The 19,831-nt window shown below is 34.8% G+C and overlaps 1 protein-coding gene across 1 annotated transcript; it reads left to right on the top strand.

The window, feature by feature from the left end:
• The first annotated feature begins 3,517 nt into the window (after positions 1–3,517).
• LOC140004362 (norfluorocurarine oxidase-like) lies at positions 3,518–5,897 on the top strand. Its single transcript, XM_027245304.2, has 2 exons — positions 3,518–4,438; positions 5,132–5,897. Exons 1-2 carry the CDS (start codon positions 3,518–3,520, stop codon positions 5,741–5,743), a joined length of 1,533 nt encoding a protein of 510 aa, XP_027101105.2. The 3' UTR covers positions 5,744–5,897.
• The last annotated feature ends 13,934 nt before the right edge of the window (positions 5,898–19,831 follow it).

Here is a 19,831-nt window from a genome sequence, read left to right as displayed (position 1 = left end):
CATAGATTTAGACCCCATTTGAGGTTGCAGTACTTTTGGTTAAAAAATACATTTTTATGTGCTAAAAGTACTATTAAGGTATTTTGTAAACATTATCTCATAAAAATAGAAGTAGGGCTTTTGGTGTTAAAAGTACTTTTAGCAAAATATCAAAATTTGGTGCTTTTTTAAGGGGAAAAATCTAACAAAATCTACAAAAAAAATCTACAAAGAACATTTGGTCATTAAGCAACTAAGGGAAAAAAATCTACAAAAATTGGGAAATATACAAAGGAAGTAGAAGACAATAACAAAAAAGATTCTTGTCAAATTTAAATATCTTGGAGAGGTTAGCTATCAATATTTTGAGTATTTGTTTCTAGCTCCACTTGTTTTTTGTCAATTATTCAAACGTTCAACTATGACGTTCTCTAGTATTGTGGACTTCAAGAACACCAATCTGGAAAGAAGAAGTTGCAGATGCTGACTAGGCTTGCATGCAAACTGTTTGTAGAGTTGGTGGTGGGCGTGAGACGAGTGTTGGTCCTCGTTCCCATAGCAATCTATTTTCCTAAATGGATTTATATGGATCATGTGAATAATTCATGCAAATCCATCAATTCAATTGGGTTGAAATCGTTATCAATCTAAAGTCATTACCCTTCATACAAATCCATTTAAACTTGCTTTGTATGGACTCCATTGTGCCACCTCTGTTATGCAGGATGAGTTGGAAGTCATGACCCATGCAGGATGACTTCTTTAAGTTTTTAAGCGAGTCATGCAATCACGGTTATTAAAACCGGACTGGGAAGGAACGGCGAAGGAGATGGATCAACAGGCCACTAATTAAACCAGTGGATTGTTAAATATATTTAAATATTATGTTTCATATTTTTTTGATGTAAGATATATGATATAAATTGTAATAAACAATGCCGTAGCAAATACTCAGTTAATTTAATTTGCTATAGAACAATTAATTCATATAAGAATCAATAAAAAATAAATTTATTTAGTAATTCACCAAATTTCAAGTGTAAAATTTTATCTATGTTTAGTATAATTATCTAACCACGAGTCTTTTGATTGGTGACCACCACCAAAGCATTAAGGATTGGTGGGATAGGAGGTCAAGGGTACAAACCTTACCTCCCACCAATTGCCACATTATGTGAGTTTATTTAAAAAATTCATACGGATGCATAATGTACCTATCTGGTCCGGTGGTGGTTCAATCCCCTCTAGGTTACCCTTGGGCCCTTTTAAGTCCCCCTCCCTCTAGTGTAGAATAGTTTATCGTATCAACAAAAAAAAACGGTGTAATTATCTAGCTTATTTAGGAATTTTAAGTGTAAAAAATATTTAAAATAATATTTATCTTTAAAATGAATTATGTAACATGTTATTTTTGAAATCCATTTGATAACTTATAGAGTTTGGGTGATCATAAATTTTTATTAAAAGATTCCAAATAAATTTATTTTAGAGATATTTAAAAAAAGATAGAATTGACAAAATGTTTATATATTATAAGAAAGCTATTCTATTAACATATGGCAAAGTGACCTAGTGGTAAGTATATTATACCATATACCAAAGGTCTGAAGTTTGAATCTTAACAAAGCTAACTAAATTTTTTTCCACAAAACCTGGTTCATGGACAAAATCAATCAGATTTCCGGTTTAATACGGGATCATTGACCAATCAATGATCTCTATGTTTAAATAATCTAATTGGAAACCTAGTCCGATCCAATGATCGGTTCACCAGATTGACTAGTTCGATTGTTAGACCGGATCGGATTTAATAACTATGCATGCACTGACCATAAATTGTACATCTTGACCGAAACAGATATCCATCACTATCTGAAATTAGAAGTTGAAGCACGAAACAAAAAAAATGTGAAGGGAGAAGCAAATAGAGAGCAATTAATGTATCCAAAAGTGAAAACTGCAGCTCGATTGGAAGGTGGACAATATCCTGGTAGGAATGCCAAGTTTGTTTTTTTTTTTTTTTTTTTTTACTTTTTTGATTTATCTAATTTGTCTTTAAGACAATTTGTCTACATATGTCCTTAATTTCCTGTTGAAATATAATACTATCCACTTGGGTGTAGGATGCTATCAGTTTATGAGAAGTAAAGGCTGCTTTTTCCACAAGAACTTTCAAAATGTTTGAAGTACCTAAGAATCTTACAAGTCCCGGTCCGATGTGACAGAACCTTACAAGTCAAAGAAATAAAGCAAACGAAAGCGGAAAAAAATATTAATAAAGATTAATAAGACGCCCATATGTTACACGAATCAAACGAACCTGATGTAATATAGGTAAGAGTAAAATAAAGGAAACAATTTGGCCACAAGCCTCAATTGAAGAAAAATCTTTCCTCTTCATTCTGCTCTACGTACAGGGTTATCAATTATGGCATAGCTTTTAGTATAATTGTATTTGACTGCCAGTGGACAGAGTTGTCGAACAACTATGACCAAAGAAAGAGCTAGACAGAAAAATAGCATTCTATCTTTTATATCACAATTAGAACTGAGCACTCATTCTCATACAACAAAAAACACCCTCATGAATGCGAGCACTCATTCTTTTTAGTTAGAAAACATTTTTAATCTTAAACTCACTTTCAATCTGTTTTTGTAAAACCTGACTCGGTAACGAGAAGATTCTGACAGCCTCCAGTCCATATACGGTACATCCAAATTATAACAAAAAAAAATTCTGATAGTCCTGGCCATCTAGATGACTTGGACTTGGAATTTTTAATTCGATGTTCAACTGTCTGGAGTTGCTTACTTTTCTTCTTTCTTTCTCGTGATCCATGTTTCTTTGCCGAACACCAAAAAAAAAAAAAAACGTTGTAATAAGTTTCAATTGAATTCCCAGATTGTGATTTCACCCATAACTCAAATAATAATAGCCAAAAAGTTATGCAGCAATTTAAGCCAAATCAATTTAAGTCACGAGGAGCAAGATAAAATGGTATGAAAAAGACTATCAAACTCTTAAATAAACCACATGATCAAAGAAACCTTTCTCATATACAAAGAATTAAGCTCCTCTCCATTAACTGAAAAGGATTTTAATGTATATGCAAAAATAAAAATTAAATTGATTAAATTTTACCATTAGATCAAACTTTAAAACTTTTATCGTTATTTTGACCTATTTTGTGCTGTCCAAATATTTTGTTCAAATTTAATAACAAAATGTTCGTAGATAAGTTTGATTTTTAATTGCGTTGATCTACTTGTGAAAATAAAACTATTCGCATAAACATATTACTTTGTAAAAATTTATTTGTACAGATATAAATATATAGAAGATTCAAATATCACTGCTCAAAAAATGAACCACCCGAGGACCGTCAATGGTCGTACTCGTACAACGGTGCCCTAAATGATGTATTGACTTGATCGTCCCCTCTGGTCCTGATTTATTGGATTTTCTACGGTAAAAGAGCTTGAAAAACTAGTATAAAAGCAGAACACCATCACAGCCAAATGCATGCTCACATACCACATGGCTTTGATCAATCTTGATCTTTCATTTTTCTCAATTTTTTCCTCGCTCATATTACTTCTATCCCTTCTCAAATGGTTCCATGCTGCTTCTAAACCCCAGAAAAAGTTACCACCATCTCCACCAAAGCTCCCAATTATTGGCAATCTTCACCAGCTTGGCCAGTTTCCACATCGCTCCCTCCAATCACTGTCAAGAAAATATGGTCCACTCATGCTGCTTGAACTGGGAAGCAAGCCAATGCTGGTTGTCTCTTCCTCTAATGCAGCTTGCCAGATCTTGAAAACCCATGATTTATCCTTTGCAAGCAGGCCTAAATCGGGCATCCCAGATAAACTCTTTTACGGAAGCAAAGACATAGCTTTTGCACCATATGGTGAGTATTGGAGACAACTAAAAAGCATTTCTATGCTTCATCTTTTGAGTAACAAAAGGATTCAGTCTTTTCAACATGTCAGAGAAGAAGAGACGTCACTCATGATCGAGAAGATCAGCCGAATGTGTTCTTCCTCAGCTGTAAACTTAAGTGACATGTTTTTAATTCTCACAAATGATATAATCTGTAGGGTTGCCTTGGGGAGGAAGTATAGCGAGGAAGAAAATGGGAGGAAAAGTATGGAGAATTTGAAGGTGTTTGGTGAGTTACTGGGTATTTTTGATGTAGGAAACTATATTCCTTCGCTTGCATGGGTTAATCGCTTCAATGGTTTAGATTCTAAAGTGAAGAAAACAGTTAAACAGATTGACGGATTTCTTGAGGGTGTGATAGAAGAGCACATGAATAAGAGGAAAGGAAAGGCTGAAAGTGACTCTACTGCTGAGGCAAGATGCCAAGACTTTGTAGATATCTTGATTGAGATTAATGAGGAAAAGACTATGGGCTTTGCTCTTGAACGAGATGCTATGAAAGCTATCATCCTGGTAAATTTCTCTCTCCATCTCTTTGTATTGGTAGTAAATCTTTGGGATTGAGGCAATGGTTGATTTTGGTGTAGTTGCATACGGTCGTTTTATTCTTACTTTTTAAATTTGGTATACACTTATATCTCACTAAATTGGCGTACGCAAGTGATATTTATATAAGTTATATTAGTATAAATCAAATTACCTAAGAAATCAATAGTTGTACAACATATAAATCACAATCGAACTTGTGTCAAATTCTAAATCTTTTACCTGTTTTAACCACTCAAACATATAAATATTTAAGTGTGTTGAGTTAAGCCTTATGAAGCCTGGATTAATAAAGGCCAATTGATACCCCTAGTCATAAGACTCATAACCTTCAAGAGTTCTGAAGGTTGTGAAGGTTGTGAATGGAGCAATATTGGCTTTTGTCAGTTGAGATTTGGCAAACCTAAACTCAATCCATTTAAATATCTATATATACATTAGAACCATAAAAGCTCACAAACCTTAGGCTCTTTATTGGACTATGAGCCAGCCCAAGCTAGCTGATATTTATTGATTTTTAAAATCATTTCAGTGATAATGTTTGATTACTACATGGTTTTGAATAAAGTTGGATTGGTACATAATAGAAATAAAGGCTTATTGTCATTGTATAATCGAAACATGTTCTAATGCAACACTTTCGTTGATTCCATTATTTAGGATGTCTTTGGTGCTGGATCTGATACAACACATTCAGTTATGGATTGGGGAATGTCAGAACTTCTAAAGAACCCCAAAGTCTTGCACAAATTGCAGGCTGAGGTAAGAGATGTGACTCAAGGAAAGCCAGAAATAACTCGAGCTGATATGGAGAAAATGCAGTACTTAAAAGCAGTGATTAAAGAAACTCTGCGACTTCATACTCCAGTTCCATTACTGGGTCCTAAAGAATCGAATCAAGACGTCAAAGTAATGGGGTATGATGTACCAAAGAACACGCAGGTACTTGTGAATGCTTGGGCAATTGCAAGAGATCCGTTGTTATGGGAGAACCCGGAGGAATTTCGACCTGAGAGGTTTTTGGGTTCGAGTGTAGATTTTCATGGTTTGAACTTTGAGTTAATTCCGTTTGGTGCTGGACGAAGAGTTTGCCCGGGTGTCAACTTCGCCATGTCAGTAACTGAACTTGCATTGGCAAAACTGGTCAACACATTTAACTTTACATCACCTGATGGAATCAATCCAAACGAGTTGGACATGACCGAATCATTTGGTATCACAGTCCACAGAAAATTTCCTCTGCATGCCATTGCCACACCATATTCTTCCTAATGTCTTTGTTTATGATGTAACTATAGTGATGGGTTATTGTAAACTATGCCCTGAGGATACGGAATAAGGGGTGGCGTTATCTTGTTTGCAAGATGTAACTATAGTTAATAATGCTAGTTAAGTTATATACAATTTACTGACAATGTTGGAATTTCGCAGTGGCTTAGTCCCTCTTTTTGGTGTGATTATCATGGGTTCAGCCATATATTTATCGTTATTATATAGTGATATAAATTTACCATTCTTATAGTAATGCATTGATCTAAGTTACCATTGGCGTCAGCCTAGTGATTACGGGATGGCTCTTTGAATTCTCTTCGCTATCAGATTTAAGACTTAAATTTTGTGCGTAACAATTGAGATTGAAAGGGCATGGGAAGGAGTAAGAAGGTATTTTAAAAAAAAATGTTAATCCAAGTTAAAAAAAATGTTAATCCAAGTTAAAGCCGCTGCTGGTTCTATTGCAACATCATTAGATGGAGCCAAGAACGTTGCGATGGTTGTTCAAGCTTTGTGTTTGTTACCACTCGATGTTTAGGACTTATGAACAAATCATTACTGATTACCCATACCATTTACGAAAAAGATGGACACCTAGCTGGGGGATATACATGATTATTGGCAAGAATTACAGTTCAATGAGCTTCAGGATAATACGTACATTTAATAGGAGACCACAAATGACGATTAATGCATCAGGCAAAGGTTCAACACCAACCCACTATTTTCTTCCTTGAAGAACTGAAGTCCAGGTCTTGTGCATAGTTATGAGATTAAGATCATATTGTTCTGGCATTCCCAGTCTAAGAACAGCTGAACTTTGGTTAGCTCACCTTCAAAGTAGCCTATGAGTCCCAATCCTTCACAAATCAGATCCAAAACCCTCAAGAGAAACTTCCGTGCTTCAAAAAAGGTTGTATGAATTGTGGTGCTAATCATTGTAAGGGAATTCCTGACTTCATTCTTATTTAACTAAGTTAGGTCATGCGTAGAGGCTTTACCGATATCTGGTAGGCATTTCGGACAAAGATTGAATATGATCCTCCATAGGATGGCAACTGTGTGTGACGTTATCACTCCAGTAGTGAAAATCTTCTTTGTGATAATTTAGAGTGCTTGAGAAGATTCTGCAGATTTGGCTGATGTCGCTGTCGTTGGAGTAAAAGCCTGGCAGCCTAAAGAATTCCTGGATAACATTCATTGTCTCCTCCATTAAGCCTTCAGAAACTCCATGATTAATGACCTGAACTAATAGCATTTACTTATGAGTAGCAAGATTGATAATGCGTTCCAAATGATGGTCTTAGACAATCATCATCAAGGATTATGTTTAATTTTTCAGTTCAAACATAATCAGTACTATGAACCTGAAAGAATCCAAATTCTTGGCTTGCTTTCATAATCGGCTCAATGACTTCAGCTTGTTTAAGCCTGCAGCTTCCTCAAGGTCAATGGTTGGAATGTTGATAGGGTGCAAAATTGTTATTCAATTTATAATTATTTTTCCCTTGATTTTAGCTAAATATTGTATTAATTGATTGATTCTACTTATATTTGGTATTTGGTGCTAATTGTAGGGAGGTGGAACAAAAAGTGATAAAAGATGTGATTTTTGAAAAATTACTTTCGAGTCTAGAAGACTCGGGAATTTATCGCGCACGGAGATTTCCTAGTTTGAGTTAAATATGGACATCTTTGGTGGAATTTGGAAGACTTTAATTATCTTTTTTAGTTGTAGAGTTGAATTAGGAAACATGAGTTATTATTGTTTTTATTTCTTTTTTTCTAATTAGGCAATAGGCCTTTATTATGAGTAGTAGACGTGAAGTAGGAAACAAAGAATAAGGGAAGCCCAATTCCCGTTTGATTGGTACTTCGTAGGGTAGAAACAATAAAAAAAAGGGTCATGACTCTTTTGCTAGAGAGGAGAAGAACGGCCGCTTGGGTTGTTCTCAATAGAGAGTAGCTAAATTTCTTTTTCTAGTCAAAAGTCAACTTGGAGACTCGGTTCCAAACATCTGTGAGATCGAATTATTTTACTTATTTCTTTTATTCATTGGTATTCGTACTTTTTCTGATTTAACTTCTTATGATTGTTGTGTTATTTGAATGTTAAGGGTCCGACATTCGAATTAACCTAATAATCTACTATTAGATTAACGGGTGGAATCCGTAATTATTTGATTGGTTAATGCCAGTGGCGATTTGCATGATTGGTCCTATGTTAGGAAAACATATGATCTAACTTAAGTAGCGTGTTTGTTGGTCAGGGTTGGGTTTTCTAATTCTTAATGCAATCAAGGAATTAAATCCTACGGTCGTACCTAGAATTGTTTCTTAGTTAGAGAAAGAGTCAATGGTTGTACCTTGCCTATCAACAAAGTAAGGAAAAGTTGGTTGTCAGAGTTTGTTGATAGCTATAACCAATCTATTAATGAGTAATTGAATTATCTTTCCATCGATGATCAGTTGAATGGACTATGTCTGAAAAGTTGCACCTTTAACTAGAATCGTATCTACTGTTGATTAACTCCTATTTATTTCCGTTAGTTGTTATATTAGGCGGTTAATTAAGTTATTTTTATATTTTCTAAAATTCCCCCTATTCGGGACTTTAGAAGAAACAAATTATCTCCAATCCCTGTGGATTCGAGCCTACTCACTTTTATATATAAAAATTTGTATTTATCTTGTGTAGGTAATTATTATTGCATAAAATCGATACCCGTCAATTTTTGGCGCTGTTGCCGGGATCTGGTACGTAATTAATTTGTTTCTTTTGGAGTTCATCTTATTTTTATTTTTGTTTTTCTCTTATTATTATTTTTTTTACTAGTTTATGACTGCTAACATTTAATATTTTTGTGATAGATTGGATTTTATTCTTAGAAGGAGTAATGAGACTCCAGTATTTTCTAATAATCAATATTTAGATACACTGACCTTTTTTGGAGAAAGATTGGCTGTTGCAACTTGTGGATTCTGTTATGCCTCAAATCATTCAATTGATAGGTGCCCCATATTTCAAGATGGCCTAAATGCCCTAATTGATACTTTTGGAGATTTTTCACCCCGATTTCAAACGTTGTATGACCCTTATTCAAATGAATATGATCAAGGATGGCAAGATAATTCCAATTTTAATTATGCGACAAGGCCAATGGATTTTCAACAGCAAGAGTCTCAAGAACCATCATCTACGCCAGGTATGTCTCTTGAAGAAATGATTGAATCACTAGCTACTAACACATGTCGATTTCATCAAAAGACACAAATGAACATTCACAACCTGGTGGATCGAGTGTGTTTATTGACATCAAGAATAATGCGATTGGCTTCTCAAATGTGTGAAGAATTGTCCTCACATACTATTATCGATCTTGAGAAAGATAAGAGTGCAATTATTCTAACATGTGATGAGGAGCTGCAAGAGTCCCTAGGAGAAGGATCTACAGATGTAGTTGAAAAGGAAGTTGAGAATGAAAAAATAAAACCCCAATCTCTAATTGTTCGAGTGGATGAATTCAGTAAACAATTCTCAAATATGGTGACATCTTCTCCATTCTCTAGCCAACATTACCCTGTCTTTTATTCTATAATTTCTGCTAGTGTGATAAATTTTGTTATATCAGAAATTTTTGAGTTTCATGGCAGGAATAAGTTAGGAGTTGATATGGTCAAATATCTTGAACTGATAAGTGCTCGTGATGGAGAAGCAAGTGAAGAGTTAAGGTCACTGTTTAACTATTTGGTGCTAGCTACTAGTCAATGGAAGAAAGCAACTAGTATGCTTAAAGATCATTCTATTTACGAGGGTTATCAGGATTACATAGAGGATGAAACATTGAAACGAGCTATAAGATTTTATCCTTCGTGAACAAGCATAGCAATATCTAGCCAAAGACATTAAAGAAAGGCGCTTATTGGGAGGCAACCCAATTCAATTTTTAGTTTATTTTTATTATTAGTTTCATTATATTTATCTTATGTTTTTCATATTTGGTGTGTTTAATTTTCATTTTTGATGTTTCAATGGTTAGAAGACTTCCTCCCGACAGGACGTGCCCGTGCGTAGAGGGCTCATGGTAATGCGATAATAATCCGCTCCACCATCAAAAACGTTTACACCATTATGTCGTGCCCACGGCTACTCGCCTGGAGAGCTCACGTTTCGAGTTTGAAGGCCGACAAGGCAACATGACACGCACGCGCCTAGAGGGCACGTTGTAACTTGTAATTAGTCAACTTTATCATCAGAAGAGTTTCAACCAATAAAACATGCCCACGTCTTGTTCCAACAAGGGGGAAGTAAAAAAAAACAGAGAGACAAAAACATTTTTTTTTCTTTCTTTCTTTCCTTTTCTTTTTCCTTTTCTCTTTCCTTTCTTTCTCTCTTCTTTTTTTTCCTCTCTTCTTTCTTTCTATCTTTCTTCCCTTTCCATTTTCTTTGCCATAGCTGTCCATCTTTCTTCACCATCGACTATTATGTCCCAAGAAAGGTCACCGTTGCTATTGGAGCAATTTCATCCCCCTCCAATTTGCTTCACCGTCAGCAATTGTAGCCCCTAAAATTTGTCGGCCGAATTGGTGCACCACTAAAGGAGATTTCTCACTTGCATGTACAAGTCCATCAAATGGATGGTCGGTTGGCCAATGTCGAGCTTCACATGTCTTTTGGCTCTCACCTATAGCTATGCTACAACACCCCCTAATGATCAGGAAAGTTTCATTGCTCCTTTCCTCTACTTTTATTTTTTTATTTCTTACATTAGGAACAATGTAAGATGTATGTGTGGGGGGTAGTATATGATAGTATATTAGAAAAGTATAAGTGTAGGCATTTTTGTTGGAATTTTTGTTCAACTTTGTCGAATTTTATCCAATTTTTGCCATTTCTTGCATATTTTTGTGGTTATTCCTGATTAACAATGGCTAGATATTTCAAAATTTTCTATTACTAAGGTTTTATGTGGTAATGTATCAAGTATGGCATGGTTAAGTCTAAGCATGTCTCTCTGGTGAATATTTGAGATTTGTGACTTTTACCATTTTTGATTAACTTTTCTAGGTATTGTAAATATTTGTCTGTCATTTTTCATGTAAATTGGTTCAACTATTAATCTTAGTTCTCCATGTTTGGGAGATGAAGCGGACTTGTGATCTTTAATTTTATTTTGTCGCTAATCTGTGAATCATATTTGGTCATACTCCGCTGGTTATCGTTGCCTATTAATTGGTGGTTTTCACCAAAAGTGTCGACTTTCGCGTCAAAAAGTGGTGATAGTTATGAGTATGTGGTCATTAAGCGATGAGAGTTGAGTAACCAGGCTCCTTCATTTAGTAGATGTCGGAGTTTGCGTCAAAAGGTTTGAATGGCTAAGGACTAAGTTTTTTCTCTCGAATTAAAAAAAAAAACTCAAGTGTGGAGATATTTTAGAAAAGAAAAAAATGTGCTAATAGTGAAAAATGTGAAAGTGTATTTTGTTTAATAGTCGAACCATTTGCTAACAAATTCTAGTTGAATATTTTATATCCTTAGATTGGTTAGTCAGAAATTGGGAGAGTCTTTTGGTTATAAAAGCTAACCAAAGAGATATCTTGGAGACTAACCACTAGTGCTTGACATGTGTTTTAATTGTATCTTGGCAATGGGTAATTTGAGTGATAACCATTATTTGAACTTGTTTGTTTGATTTGTTGTTTTTCAAATTTGAGGACAAGCATGATCTAGGTGTGAGGGGAATTGATAAGGTGCAAAACTGTTATTCAATTTATAATTATTGTCCCCTTGATTTAGCTAAATATTGTATTAATTGATTGATTCTAGTTATGTTTTGTATTTGGTGCTAATTGTAGGAAAGTGGAGCAAAAAGTGATAAAAGAGGTGATTTTTCAAAAATTACTTTCAAGTCCAGAAGACTCAGAAATTTATCACGCACGGAGATTTTCTAGTTCGAGTTAAATAAGGATATCTTCAACTAGGAAGTTCTATATGCTTTTTATTCTAAGTCTTTTATTTTTCAATATTGAAGTATTGTTTACTCTTATAGGTATGATGAACTAATTTATATTTAGCATTAGGGTTTTATGATGGAGTTTTGATTATTTATCTTAGTTAATTTCTTAACTTTTGCCTTGATTTATTTATTTTGATTTAATTATATATTTGTGATTGGCCACCAGACATCTTTTTTGGAGTGTATTGAATTGAAAAGCGATGTACAACCATGCACTACATAAATAAACTTACTTAACCTAATCATGACACTAGATTAGAGTTTGTATGATGTAACTATATCACCTAAGATCTTAAAGAGTTTAATTAAATACACATGATATCGAGAGAGATGTGAGATTTAATAGGCAAAACTTAGATGTATTGATACATAATTTAAGGTACTTGCATGTGATACATTCTTGCCATATTAAGAAATTAACTGGTTAATTAACTCAAACTCTAGATCAAAATTTGAAACCCTAGTCTTTTGCCATTTGTTTTCTCCCTACCTTGCATACTCAATATTTCCTTTCGACCATCCATCAATATTGAGTTTCAACACCCCCCACTGCGGGATTGCCAAAAAAAATCCTGATGTTAAATGATCCAATCATTGCTCAACTAGTTCCAAAAAACAATGCCAAGACATAATATTGTGAAATTCCCTGAACTTAATCCAATACGCAGACCTCAAATCACTAAAAATCGCTCGACACACCGAATGAAAATCCACAAGAATTCCTTGGTAGAAAGCTATATTCCTTGCCTTCCATAAATTCCAGCAGACAAAAATAGGCAAAAGACGAAAGATAAATTTTAATCTTTTGGACTTGGCTGGTTTATACCACCAATCACTACAAGAAATTTGGTCATCAGTGACAACAACATGTCATCATAAGACCTAGAAATGTCGTCACTAATGACTTTTATTGACGACTTTTGAATCGTCACAGATTCGTCACTATACCTCCGTCGGTAAAAGTATATAGTGACAACACAAAAAGTCGTCAGTGAATGGTTGTCATTAGTGACAACAATGTGAAAGAGTTTTATTGACGACTTAGCGTGTTGTCAGAGATGTATTGATTAGGGTTGTCACTGAAAAGTGTCACAAGGTGTCACTTATATGATATACTTATTGACAACATTTGTTGTCACAATTGAAGTTTGGAGTTAGTGACATGGTTTGTTGTCACAAAGAGTTTTTGATTCTTGTTCTGCAACAGCTTTTTTTTGTCATTAGTGATCTTCAACATTGTCAGCTCCATTTCAATAAACTCACAATTTAGCATGGTAAATTATTTATCTAAAATAAATAGAAAGAAGTAACTTAAACAATTGATAATCAAAAGTAGTTGTTGCATTAGGCTACATGCCAATATAGCATATTAAGTACTCAAATGTCATATTGAGGTGCACATTACCCAACAAAGGTCTACAAAAGTAACACTGTGCCCAAATATCACATATTCATAAGGTACGTTTACAAAAGGAATTAAGTTCAAGAAACCAAAGAATATCCAAGCGAACCCTTGCATGAGCAAATTGCGACTTTGTCTTTAACGTCCTTCAGTCTTTGCTATAGACAGCTCCCAAAATTTTGTTTAAATAGCATTTATCTGTAATAAAGTAGTAAAACAAGTAGATAAGAGGAGGATTAAAACACTGAAGGAGAAGTAACAATACTTAGGTTGCTTGGCTAAAATATGCAATCCAATAAGAACCTCAATAATTAAAGCTGTACATTAAAAATCAGCCCCAAAAAAAAAAAAAACCAAAATCAGTTCCAGAAAATCAAAATCAGCCCCGAACTATTGCACAAAATCAGCTCAAGAAATAAGTACTGCTATTAAACTTCAGCTTCAAAGGAAATATAACAAGTTGATAAGGCAACAAGCACTGCTATAAGTACTGCTATGAACAATATAACCAGTTGATAAGACTACAAGCACAACACTAAAAGAAAAGCAACTTTGATTCGCTTGCTTAGCTAAACATTCAAATAAACTAAACTGAACTGAAATAATGTCAATCACAATACAAGGTGTCGAGCTACCCATTCATATCGGAGAAACTGAGGCAATGTGTACCTCATTTATATAAGAGAAACTGATGCAATGCGTATCATGAGAAAGATATCTATGGGTTGCTCAATTTTTACAACGTATTTCTCCAAACCACTAGAGGATGAATACATGGAGTGGTACTGCATAAACAATATTAACATTATCAAAATCCATATGCCCAAATTACTCCAATCACAATAACGACTAAAAGCTACTGAAAAGCATTGGCATTGCCGTGTAAATGCTTGTTAAAGCAGTAAATACTGTAAATTGCAAGACTTAATAGCTACCATCCAAGGTCAGAACTCATCACTATCCTAGCTTGTGCTCAAACACATTACCTCAATAAACACCATCATATTATACAAAAACTCAAATCACTTCAATATTTCAAAACAACATATGCTAAGCTTAGAGAGCACAAATTTCTGTAATGAAAGATCCAAAGTTCAAAACTTTCAAAGTCAAATAAGAGAACTTTAAAAGCAACAAATTAAAGAAAAACAATTAAGTCACCTCTTCGATAATCTTCGTTTCCACTCTATCTTTAACACTCCCTCCTAACTTCAAGAATTCAGTATTGCTTAAAATCAAACAAAGTAAATACTCATCATCAATTCAAGTAAATAATAAGATGAGCACCCTGTCCACCATTTTACTCGTCATCAATCAGGTACATTTATTTTTCAAGAAAGAAAAACAAGCACCCTGTCCTCTTCACCATATCCTATTTTATGCCCTAAGGTAGAATACTCTGAAAACCATTGCAAATTACACTTCAAATCACAAACTACTCCTAAGTATAAACTACTTCACCATACTTAAGTAACCAAAACTGAATTGCATGGAGAAATAAAAGATAATTAAGGTAAGAACAGATACGATAATTTGACCCAAAAATCACAGGAATTAGTTAGCTTAGAGACCGCCTACAACTTGTTTATATGCAATGTCTCCTAGATAAAAGTGAAAATTGTCACTTTTACAAAAACTTTGTTAACAAGGCCCTGGTGTTTGAAACAAGTATAACATAGATGGCAAAGAGCATATATTTACCCAAAAACCATCACATAATTGGAAATTCCATAGCAAGGACCAATAGCATCAGCATAATAAGCTGCAAGACAATAACAAACCAATGAAGTCCCAATAAAACGATACTATGCATTATAAGCTTGAAGACAATGGATAAAATGGTAGGTGTAGTTCTTATAAGAAAAATGTTTGCAAATAAAACATGTGTTTCCTTCTTTTAATTTTGATACTGATCTGTACTTGTTTTACAATTGAGTAGGATTGTTTTACATCCATTGTTAATTTTACATTTCTTTTCCTATGTGTATTAGGGCTGTAATTATAGATATCTTCAGCCTATATATTTGGTCTACTAGCAAAGACCAAAGCTTCAAACAGACCACACAATTCATCCAATCACACCTCCCACCTCTCAAATCTTTTCTAAGTCATTTTATTAAATAATTGTAATAGCATGTATACCATATATGTAAATACTATTATTAGTACTATTACTAATTAATAAAGCTCGTTAACTGAGAGCCAATAGTTAATTCTTGCTTTGATTTTTGATAAAAATCAAAATAATTTCGAAGAACCCCTTTCAAGAATCGTTTTTGTAGGAGCTTTAATGGTTGTTCTAGTTTAGCTTGGTTTCAAGCAAAGTTTGAACCTTTCTGGGAATTTCAAAGATTAAACTTTAATGCATTATCTCTTTGCTAGGTCCAGGTTTAAGATTCATACATTAATCATACCCTTCAAAGTAACACTACTACCAACTTTTAGTCTGTTACTCCACCCACATTCTGCTCCCTATTTCTTTAATTCCTCAACTAACCGTTAGCCAATCTTGGCATAACAACATAGCAATAGGATTGGCAGCAACCAACCCCTTCCCCTGCAACTTTTTTGTGGGATCAAGACATACAACAGAAGGATTTTAAAACCTACAATTTTCTGAATAAAAATCAAGCAATAAATATAGCATATTTCACTAGTTCTGAAAATAAATAAAGAGAGTAAATTATGTCCAAAACAGAACAACCGATTAATGGTGGCAAAATGTGCAAATTAATAGGGGAAAAATTAGGGAAATTAATTGGGAAAAAATTAGGGAAACAAGTAGAGACATGAGAGGACCTACCTAAGCATTGACCTTGTAGAACTGGAGGACGCCAAGCCTGACCTTCTTCTTCTTGTGCTTGATCTTCTTGGGCTTGGTGTAGGTCTTCTTCTTGCTCTTCTTGGCGCCACCATGGAGGCGGAGGATGAGGTGGAGGGTGGACTCCTTCTGGATGTTCTAGTCAGCTAGGGTGCAGCCATCCTCCAGCTACTTGTCGGTGAAGATGAGGCACTGCTGGTCTGGGAGGATGCCCTCCTTGTCCTGGATTTTGGCCTTGACATTATCGATGGTGTCAGAAGACTCCACCTCAAGGGTGATGGTATTCCTTATCAGGGTTTGCAGGTCAATTTCGAAACCAAGCCCTCAGTTTCGAGCTTTTCTGGGCGTTTTTCGGTCGATTTCAACCTGAGTTGGATGACGAAGTTGTGGCGCCGGTGGAAGGAAGGCATTATCGGAGGTCCGAGAGGTCCGAGAGGACAATTGAGGCTTCCATGGCTGCCGGACTTGGTGATGATCGAATGGAACTTGGCCACAGAGGTCGTAACTCGCCGGCGGGTAACACCGGTGCCCACAAGACGAAACAGACGATGGACGTTGCATTGTGCGGGTAAAAAAAAGGGCATTGGAAAAATGCCAAAAACCCTAGAAAAGAGTTTGGGACTGAGAGAATGTAGCTTGGGTAGCGACCGAGAGTGAAGAAGAAGTGAAAGTGGAATTGCACCTAATACTCTCTATTTCCTTTCCTAATTTGGTTAAAATTTTCTTTAACAATGAAAATTCTCAAGTTAGTTTCCTTAGGATTTCAAGTAATTCATAAATATTTTAGTTTAAAATTTAAATCCTTTTTTTCCTTCATATTACATTGGATTTTTTAGCCTCAAGACAATCCAAGTCAATTTTTAGCTTCAATTTTTATTTAAATTTACTAATGTATTTCTAATCACCACTTCTTAACATATTTATCAAAAAATCATAATGGATGAAAAATTTTTGCTAAATTCAAAGAACTGGTAAATGTACTTTTTCTCAAGTTGTAATAGTTTATATAGTTGTTCTAACTAAAAACTTTCATTAATTTTTTCCAATTAAAAACCTGTTGAGTAACTATGACTAGTTTAATAAATCATCAAATTTTAAAAAAATTAAATTAATATTTGAGTAACTATGACTAGTTTAATAAATCATTAAATTTTAAAAAATTAAATAAATATTGAGGCTCACAATTAAATAAATGCATTGGAGATGTTCAAGTTAGTGATGATACTATGTTGTCACTAATTACGTTATAGTTTTACTGACAAAAATTGGTCATCAATAAATATAAATAGTGACAACAATGAAAAGTTGTCAAAGAAATAGGTAGAATTACTGACAACTTTTATCAAGTTGTCACTATCGCAAAACTCGCGCCTTCCAAGTCCCATGGCGCGAAGTCGTTTTGTGATGACAATTAATGGTTGTCACTGAAAAGTTAGCTGCTTTGAGTCAATTGTGACAACCTTCAATGTCGTGACTAAACAACCTCATTTTGTGACGACTTTTTGTTGTCACTAGGAAATGTTGTCACTAATGACCTTTTTTCTTGTAGTGAATTAGCCAAGACCACACGCAAATGATCTCCAGCATAACGAATTCCACAAGGCGATCCAAAAAACTTCCACATGACCATCACCAGCTCCCCTTCCAAAAACAATTGTTGTACCGTTTCAGCTTCAGAGTCCACGCAGCAAAAACATTTGGATGGCATATGAAACTAAAACTTAGTCAGCACATCATCCAAATGCAACCCACCCCTGATCAATCGCAACATAAAAAATGAAATTTTCAATGGCACCTGCGTATGCCAACATTGTTTAGACATGAATGAAGAATACAAAGCATCCCGTATCTCCCGGAAAGCAGAGAATAAAGAGAACCTGCCCGATGTAGATACAACCCAAGTCATGGCATCTGGAACATCCCTTGAAGGAACAGCCATACCCGCAATTTCTTGAACAACCTCCACTGGCAGCAGTTGACCCAACAAGATTATATTCCACTCACCATTGTCAATAACATCTTTGAAAGACAGATTTCCTTGCACCTTTAGGAGATCATATATTTACCGTTCTTATATAGTGATATAAATTTACCATTCTCATAGTAATGCATTGATCCAAGTTATCATTGGCGTCTGCCTAGTGATTAGGGGAAGGCTCATTGAATTCTCTTCGCTATCAGATTCAAGATTTAAATTTTGTACACAACAATTGAGATTGAAAGGGCATGGGAAGGAGTAGGAAGGTATTTAGAAAAAAATGTTGATCCAAGTTAACTTTATGACTTATTCAACATTGGTACCGAGAAAATTAACAGAGCAAGGTTGATCTTTAGAACATTTAATTGAAAAACATGCATATTTCACATCAGAGTTACTCCTATTGTATTTTATTTCGAGACAAATGACATACAAACACCATGATCATTCCACTGCATTCTTAAGCATCCTAGAGCATTTAGAGCATTCCTAATATCTTGCCCAAGGTAGCTAGGAGCTACGGAACTCTTTGTATGTGAAAGCTCCATAAAGTATAAATAGGAGGATTTCCTTTGTCAGTCAAAGCCGTTGCAGGTTCTATTGCGACATCATTAGATGGAGCCAAGAACATTGCGATGGTTGTTCAAGCTTTTGTGTTTGTTACCACTCGATGTTTAGGACTAATGAACAAATCATTACTAATTACCCGTATCATTTACGAAAAAGATGGATACCTAGCAAGGGGTATACATGATTGTTGGCAAGAATTATAGTTCAATGAGCTTCAGGATAATACGTACATTTAATAGGAGACCACAAATGATGATTAATGCATCAAGCAAAAGTTCAACACCAACCCCACTGTTTTCTTCCCTGAAGAACTGAAGTCCAAGTATTGTGCCTGATGAAGCATAGTTATGAGATTAAGATCATAGTGTTTTGGCATTCCCAGTCTAAGAACAGCTGAACTTTGATTAGCTCATCTTCAAAGTAGCCTATGAGTCCCAAACTCCCAATCCTCCACAAATCAGATCCAAAATCCTCAAGAGAAACTTCCGTGCTTCAACACATTATGTACTTATGACATCCCTAAAAAAAGGTTGTATGAATTGTGGTGCTAATCATTGTAACGGAATTCCTAACTTTATTCTTATTTAAATAAGTTGGGTCATATGTAGAGGCTTTACCGGTATCTGGTAGGCTTTTCGGGCAAAGATTGAATACTATCCTCCACAGGATGGCAACTGTGTGTGACGTTATCACTCCAGTAGTAAAAATCTTCTTTGTGATAATTTAAAGTGCTTGAGAAGATTCTACAGATTTGGCTGATGTCGCTGTCGTTGGAGTAAAAGCCTAGCAGCCTAAAGAACTCCTGGATAACATTCATTGTCTCCTCCATTAAGCCTTCAGAAACTCCATGATTAATGACCTGAACTGACAGCATTTACTTATGAGTAGCAAGATTGATAATGCGTTCCAAATAATGGTCTTAGACAATCATCATCAAGGATTATGTTTAGTTTTTCAGTTCAAACATAACTAGTACTATGAACCTGAAAGAATCCAAATTCTTGGCTTGCTTTCATAACTGCTCAATGACTTCAGCTTGTTCAAGCCTGCAACTTCCTCAAGGTCAATGGTTGGAATGTTTTGTAAGACTTGCCTCCTTTGGTAATTATGACCCACATGATTGATTTTAAAGTGTTGATATTTTAATTAATTGATTGATATTTTGTTAATAATTAATTAGTATCTCTCATTAAATAATGATTGGTGATTGATATTCTAATTAATTGATTGACATTTTGTCAATAATTAATTAGTATCTTTCATTTGTTAATGATTGATTGATATCTACTGTTAATTGATG

This window comes from Coffea arabica, chromosome 3e, assembly GCF_036785885.1.
Source record: "Coffea arabica cultivar ET-39 chromosome 3e, Coffea Arabica ET-39 HiFi, whole genome shotgun sequence".
In the NCBI taxonomy this organism is placed as follows: domain Eukaryota; kingdom Viridiplantae; phylum Streptophyta; class Magnoliopsida; order Gentianales; family Rubiaceae; genus Coffea; species Coffea arabica.
Note: the sequence above shows the minus strand (reverse complement) of the source record. Positions and strands in the feature narration are given on the sequence as shown.